An 8337-nucleotide genomic window follows, 5' to 3' on the forward strand; every position below is an offset into this window, starting at 1 on the left:
CGTACCCTCTTTCAGGCTGTCTGGTGTTTGTCTGCTTATCAGGCTTGATATGGAATGTGCCACTGAGTTCCGTTTCCTGAATCTGCACACAGACATTAACAGCACACGTTTGGGCAGGATCTAGACTAGAAGTGTCAAGTATTGAGTAAATATCGTGTGAGGTAAGAGCTCATGTATTTAATTTGCTTTTGTTGAATTGTGTTGTGTCTGTATTATATTAGTCATCCATCACTGGCCATTGAAAAACCCACATCGGCCGTCCACTAGTATAAAACAAAGTTTTGCAGCGTGCGGCCTGTCAGTACCTCTGGCACGTGTGTAAGGCCTCTTTGATGGTCGCCATACCGGTCTGAATGTCTTTGTGCTCAAATGTCATAGTGGCCTGCATCACCAGAATACTGCTGTAACCCATCGCATGATACATGCTGTCTTTAGACCTGCAACACACACAGAGTTATTAAAAAAACTCATATAAAGTTCATATAGCCTACTAAAATGATAGTATAGCCTAGCAAACTGATATTGAATTATTAACGCTAAGCTGTAAGGCATGAACCAAACCAACCAGCTCCGAGCTGAATCACAACATTACAAACTTTGATTTGAACCCAAACAAGTTTTTCAAAATCAGACAGAAGACTGTGTACTTAACGTCTTCAGTGAGGGAATGAACTACAATCCCATGAAGCATTGCGAATGACGTAATTGAATTAAAAATTATAAAAAAATATAAAACTACTGATTTTAAGGTGTTGATTGTAAGTGTAGAAACAACAATCAGATATATACAAATATATATATAGTTTGAGAGTGTAGGGAGAGCGACTTGGTTGCATCATGGGAGTGGGCGGAGCTGCAGAGCTCTTTCTCTCATTGGTGGATCTCACTAGAGGATTATGGGTAGTGTAGTTCTTCACCAGGAATTCCACTTTTAAACACATTTTATTTAAATGAAGTTGAAATTTCACGCATTAGGTCTGACTTTATCGATAAAATGAATTCGTCTCTTTTATGTTTCGAACCCCTTTGTTGCGCTCTATAAACAGCACAAATAAATTGTTGTTTTCGTACAGACTTCATAGCTTTCTTCACATGGTGCTGGAATCATTTGAATTGTATGTCTGTATATGGTTGCATTGGAAATGCTAAAATATTAATAAAGAACAAGCTAAACAAACTGAACTCAAATGTAGAGTAAATGTACCAGGGTTTGAGGAGGTCCACCGCTTCAGAGAACTTGTTATTGAGAAAGAGGTTCAGAGCCATAGTGCACTCCTCGATCGACGTACGCAAGTCCATTTTTGATGCCCTGAACACAAACACACACAGATGCAGCACACACGGTATTATATGCTTGAATGTTAACGTGTTTGTTCAGTGTGTTTTCTGTCCCACCAGTGGAGGGCGCTCATATACTGTATCTACATCACTGTGTGTGCGACAGTATCTACAGTACAAGTGAATCAAAAGACAATAAAGTAAATTTTATTTTTTTGCATAAAGGAAAAGAAACGCTACTTTTAGGACTGTTAAGATTGTTTTTGTTGTGCCTCAAACTCTGTTCATCTGTTCATTTACAAGAGAAAACAACTGAGCACATGCAGGTCATATACTCACACTGGGATGCGATCATAAGCATCTTCAAAACAGTCCTGAAAAAACATAAAACACATAATTAACATGAATAACTTTGTTACTGTGTGTGCCACAGTAGCTAGCACGATAATCATGTCGTGACTGCTGAGTTTATGGCTTGTACAATCTTGTGATAGGTTGCAAACAGATACTGTGTAGGAACACACACACGTTCACTCTTTCACTATTGTTGTTCATTCTTGTAAAATTATTAAGCATGCAGCTTTATGAGAGTACAGTATTTGTGCTTTTACGATTCACTCCAGGACCATTTCAAATGCCAACAGCGTTAAATATATTAATCTCATGCACTGACAGCTGAATGCTGAAAGGTCCGTGCATGAACCAGAATAAATGTGCATGTAGAACAACGGTGCCTACTGTACAAGGGTGAAATTGTTTTTCAGTTTATTCATTTCACTCTTGGTGTGAATGGACCTTTGCGGTTTGTCTTACAAACTCGTCTCGGATTTGGTGTGAATACAGGCCTTAAGAACAATTCGTCTTGCCCTTTGAAACTCTAAAATCAATTTTAAGTCATCTGATCTTCTCAGCTGAGTTTACTCACGAAGGAAACACTTCTTCTAATGCATTACAACAGTACTGGTCAATTCCAACGTAATGGACATGACATTTAACTGCACATATAAAGCACTCATTGCCCGAACAATTTGTATGTATAATCATAAACCCCTGCAGACCAGAGATCAGAAAATGTTCAGTCTAGACGACATTTGTTCCAGTTTAGAACGAGAAATAGATTTGCGTTACAGATGTGATAAGAGTCTTTTGGAGGCCACACACTTTGTAAAAACTCTGCGAATTGAGATGCACAAGCCAGAAATAATCCTAGCCACAGAATGTTGGCACTCAGAACTAAGAATATGCAATAGTTAATTTTTATTCATTGTCGTTTTCACACATTACAGATGTGACATCTCTCTAATGTGAAAGCAGCGCTCCATTGCATCGACTACATTCGGCGCTCCATTGAGCATTGCGTCGACTACATTCGGCGCTCCATTGAGCATTGCGTCGACTACATTCGGCGCTCCATTGAGCATTGCGTCGACTACATTCGGCGCTCCATTGAGCATTGCGTCGACTACATTCGGCGCTCCATTGAGCATTGCGTCGACTACATTCGGCGCTCCATTGAGCATTGCGTCGACTACATTCGGCGCTCCATTGAGCATTGCGTCGACTACATTCGGCGCTCCATTGAGCATTGCGTCGACTACATTCGGCGCTCCATTGAGCATTGCGTCGACTACATTCGGCGCTCCATTGAGCATTGCGTCGACTACATTCGGCGCTCCATTGAGCATTGCGTCGACTACATTCGGCGCTCCATTGAGCATTGCGTCGACTACATTCGGCGCTCCATTGAGCATTGCGTCGACTACATTCGGCGCTCCATTGAGCATTGCGTCGACTACATTCGGCGCTCCATTGAGCATTGCGTCGACTACATTCGGCGCTCCATTGAGCATTGCGTCGACTACATTCGGCGCTCCATTGAGCATTGCGTCGACTACATTCGGCGCACCATTGAGCATTGCGTCGACTACATTCGGCGCTCCATTGAGCATTGCGTCGACTACATTCGGCGCTCCATTGAGCATTGCGTCGACTACATTCGGCGCACCATTGAGCATTGCGTCGACTACATTCGGCGCTCCATTGAGCATTGCGTCGACTACATTCGGCGCTCCATTGAGCATTGCGTCGACTACATTCGGCACTCCATTGAGCATTGCATCGACTACATTCAGCGGCGCTCCATTGAGCATTGCATCGACTACATTCAGCGGCGCTCCATTGAGCACTGCGTCGACTACATTCGGCGCTCCATTGAGCATTGCGTCGACTACATTCGGCGCTCCATTGGGCACTGCATCGACTACATTCGGCGCTCCATTGAGCATTGCATCGACTACATTCGGCGCTCCATTGAGCATTGCATCGACTACATTCGGCGGCGCTCCATTGAGCATTGCATCGACTACATTCGGCGGCGCTCCATTGAGCATTGCATCGACTACATTCGGCGCTCCATTGAGCATTGCATCGACTACATTCGGCGGCGCTCCACTGAGCATTGCGTCGACTACATTCGGCGGCGCTCCATTGAGCATTGCGTCGACTACATTCGGCGGCGCTCCATTGAGCATTGCGTCGACTACATTCGGCGCTCCATTGAGCATTGCATCGACTACATTCATCGCTCCACTGAGCATTGCATCGACTACATTCATCGCTCCACTGAGCATTGCATCGACTACATTCGGCGGTGCTCCATTGAGCATTGCATCGACTACATTCGGCGCTCCATTGAGCATTGCATCGACTACATTCAGCGCTGTGTGAACAAGTGGTGCCTTCAAGTGGGTGTGTGCAGCACACACTGAGCAGCACAGAAATATAGCACCATTACTATATACATATAAAAATATAGACCTAAATGAGTCATTTAAAGGGATTTGTTTCTTAACATTATGTTGGATATTTCTGATATTTGCAGATATTTTCTGGATATATTTTTTTTTTAATTATATTTCCGTGTCATTGTCCTAGTCTTACAAAAGTGTTCCAAAATCTAAACACATTCTGTCTTTGTGTGGGTGTTTAAACATTAGTCATAAAACCCATATTAGTAAAATATTATAATGCATTAGGCTCTTTATACAGACCTCAAGTAATGCGCCCTGTAATCTAAGTGTCCATATCTATGCGCGGTTTATTGTAGACTATGATCTGTCATTAATTATTAACTAAACATTTTGAGCTGATCTCTTAATTCTGAAAGTAACGTACAAAAAATATATATGGCAGAATAAGGCATTAAATATAAATAACTATAGTTTCCCCGATGATAAACCAGACAGTACATTGGAAGTTCAGATGTGACATCCATGGACTTGATGTGTTACAAACCAGCAGCATCCTTTTGATGCGTTCAGACATAGCTTTTAGCATTAAAGAGTGTTCAAAACCAGCATTTAAGCATTTCTAAATCAGTTACATTGTTTTATGCATTTCAAATCCTCAACATTTTACACCGTTCAAAATCAGTAACATTTAACATGTTCTAAAATATCAACATTTTAGAGCATTCAAAATCTGTTACATTTTTGACTTGTTCCAAATATTCAAAAATACAGTGTTCAATATCAGTAATGCTTGATGCATTAAAAATGTTACATTTTTGACACATTCCAAATTGTAAAAAAATTTTAACATTTGAAATCAGTTACATTTTAACGCTTCCCAAATTGTCCACATTTTAGTGTTTTCAAAACCATTGGCATTTTTTTTATGTTGCACTAATACCTGCCCAGGTAGGCAGCTCACTAGGTTTTGAGACACAGTTAGACATTACAATGTGGGCTTTTGTAAGAATTTAATTCATTTTATTTTTTTTGTGCTTTATGAAATACATCAATGATCTTGTGTGTAGCAGCTCACCTGACAACTGAACATGTGTGTGCTTGTGTGTTTAGTGTTGCATTAATATAAGTAGATTACACTCATTGGTACTGATCACTCACACACATTACATACACACACACACACTGTTCTCTGTTAACATGCAGTAATATCTCTGTCTCTAACAACAATACACACACACTGCAGAGGAAAAACACAAGGTCGGTGTGTGCAACTGGATCCAGTGTAGCGGGCTGAGCTTTCAACAACCTTCATCTGACACACACACACACACACACGCACACGCACACTGCCTCGGGTTTTTATCAATGAATAAACACATCACACAGCGCTGAGAGATACACATGCACACACACACACTTACAGCATGCTTTTAAAGTCCTTTATCGATGATGCCAACCATACAGCTCGATTATGAGTGTGTGTGTGTCAGGAAAAGTGGGTATTAAACCATTCGGGCGGTCTGAAGCACCTGGTTACCATGGATACACTTCCATCAGTTGACAGTATTAGTTAAGAAATGGCATCCTGGCGCAATGGTACATGCTTATTATACATTTATTGTTATTGAATTAACATTTAAACTTCTGATGATTATTCTACAGGTAAATATAAAGTGTTTTTAAATGAGATATTATGTATATGTTGAAAGGCTGCAGCAGTTTACTATATGAAATCTTTTGATATGTACTACAGCAGCCTTTAAACATTTACAGGTACATATACATATATGACATAAAATCTCTTTTTTATGTATATATCGGCATTATATCAATTTCACTCTCTAGTAGTGTCACAAACAATTACTATGGTATTAAGGTGCCAATATTATTAGCAGTTTAATCAATGTAATGTGATGATGCTCATAGTTTATATTAATATACCTGGTGTTTTCTCTTAATGTACATTATTTAATATGTATATCACTGTGCCTGTTCATCCTGGCATTACAAATAGCAGTGAGTGAGACTCAATATGGCATAAAAAGACTCTTTACATGCATTAATTTACTACAGGTGTATCCATATTAACAAATATAAAAACACAAGATGTTTATTTATGCAGCAGCACTCTTTATTTATAATTATTTATTCATCTCACTTGTATAAAAAACAAAAAACACAGATTCCATATTCCTCAAAATGCATCAAAAACACGGAAAGAACATAATGTAACAGTTACACCAAATTAGGTTAATAAATGCATTAACAGAGTTAAATATATTAATCTCATGCACTGACAGCTGAATGCTGAAATGTCTGTGCAGTAAACCAGAATAAATATGCATGTAGAACAACGCCGCCTATTGTACGGGGTTGAAATTGTTTTTCACATTCGTTTCGCTCTAGGAGTGAATAGACCTTTGCGGTTCGTTTCACCAATTCGTTTCAGATTTGGTGTGAATTGGCCTTTAAAACAGAAGTTTCACATGACTTCATGCTTAACCTTTATGATGTCACCAGTGTTGCATAATGCAGCCATCCTGACCTGAACACACACCTTTGATCCAAGTCAACATTTGTTTATTTATTATAGACTACTTTGATTCATATTGACTCATGAGTCCTAATGTCAGCATTGTACCATGTTCAAAATCAGCAGCAGGTTCTGATGCATCCTAATGTCAGCATTGTACCATGTTCAAAATCAGCAGCAGGTTCTGATGCATCCTAATGTCAGCTTTGTACTGTGTTCAAAATCAGCAGCAGGTTCTGAAGTGTCCTAAGTCGGCATTGTACTGTGTTCAAAATCAGCAGCGGGTTCTGATGCGTCCTAATGTCCGCACTTTACCGCGTTCAAAATCAGCAGCAGTTTCTGACGCATCCTAATGTCAGCATTGTACTGTGTTCAAAATCAGCAGCGGGTTCTGATGTGTCCTAACGTCAGCACTTTACCGCGTTCAAAATCAGCAGCGGGTTCTGATGTGTCCTAACGTCAGCACTGTACCACGTTCAAAATCAGCAGCGGGTTCTAACGCATCCTAATATCAGCACTTTACCGCGTTCAAAATCAGCAGCGAGTTCTGATATGTCCTAACGTCAGCACTGTACCGCGTTCAAAATCAGCAGTGGGTTCTGACACATCTAGCAGCAGATTCTGACGCGTCCTAACGTCAGCACTTTACCGTGTTCAAAATCAGCAGCGGGTTCTGACGCGTCCTAACGTCAGCACTTTACCGTGTTCAAAATCAGCAGCGGGTTCTGACGCGTCCTAACGTCAGCACTGTACCGCGTTCAAAATCAGCAGTGGGTTCTGACACATCTAGCAGCAGATTCTGACGCGTCCTAACGTCAGCACTTTACCGTGTTCAAAATCAGCAGCGGGTTCTGACGCGTCCTAACGTCAGCATTGTACCGCGTTCAAAATCAGCAGCGGGTTCTGACGTGTGAGCAACAACAGCATTTTAGCGAGTTCAAAATTAGTATATTTATGACGCGATCCAAATCAGCTGCATTTTTAAAGCTGCGCTGACTCGGAACGCGTCCAAAATAACCGGCGTGCGGTTTGTCTTTACGGTAACTCACCTCGTCCAGTTCCGCGCCGTCCGCTCCGGTACCGACTCGAGCCATGACGCGTTGTATTCCCTGAGATCGGCGCGGAAGGCTCGCTTGTATTAACAGTTGCACATCTGGATCAGTCCGTGTGTTCTCTAGCTATTGCGCTGCTGAAGGCGGTTCGGTCCAGCCTCTCGGTACGGACTCCCGAATGTCGTCGTCGGTGTGACGTTTAAAGTTCACCGGGCTCACCAACCGAGCGGAGCCAAGGCAATCCTCTTTTACTGAGAATATTTCGTCCTTGCGCTGTGTTTTATGTAAGAAATAGTCATGTGATGTGGACTAATGATATAAAGGAGGGCTTTTGTCTAGTATTAAAATCTTGTGGATTAGTTTACACAACAGTTTCCTCAGTTCCAGTAAGTTATGAGAAAAAGAGGGGACATAACTAATCCTGCTACAGCAAAATCACAGCTCATGAATATTAATTAGGTCCTACTGACTGCTTTGCTAGGTAACCTTCCCGGAGCGCAACGCACGTGACGTAATTATTATTCATGAGCCACGCCCTGCCCATAGTATGATTCGCTCATTCGCCAGTAACTACTTATTATTTCATGAGCTTGTGAAGTCAGTGCGCCCCCTGGCTGCAATTGTGATGTCATCACACATTGTGCCCTCACAGCTACTGTAACACACGTCACAACAAAGCGCGAGAGTGGTAAATACAAGAAATACTAGTGTACTTCATAGTGCA

General features: G+C 41.4%; 1 protein-coding gene across 1 annotated transcript in view; it reads right to left on the bottom strand.

Annotated features, from left to right (window-relative positions):
• The window catches only part of LOC127419329 (tetratricopeptide repeat protein 39B-like), a 30884-nt gene extending 22547 nt beyond the window's left edge, over window positions 1-8337 (bottom strand). The window contains exons 1-5 of the mRNA XM_051660678.1: window positions 7611-8337; window positions 1618-1652; window positions 1205-1309; window positions 306-437; window positions 6-82 (exon numbers count right to left, since the gene is read on the bottom strand). Of these exons, the coding sequence (XP_051516638.1) occupies window positions 6-82; window positions 306-437; window positions 1205-1309; window positions 1618-1652; window positions 7611-7655 (394 nt within the window). The 5' untranslated portion in view covers window positions 7656-8337. The remainder of the gene's footprint in view (window positions 1-5; window positions 83-305; window positions 438-1204; window positions 1310-1617; window positions 1653-7610) is intronic.

This window comes from Myxocyprinus asiaticus, chromosome 28, assembly GCF_019703515.2.
Source record: "Myxocyprinus asiaticus isolate MX2 ecotype Aquarium Trade chromosome 28, UBuf_Myxa_2, whole genome shotgun sequence".
Taxonomy (NCBI): Eukaryota; Metazoa; Chordata; class Actinopteri; order Cypriniformes; family Catostomidae; genus Myxocyprinus; species Myxocyprinus asiaticus.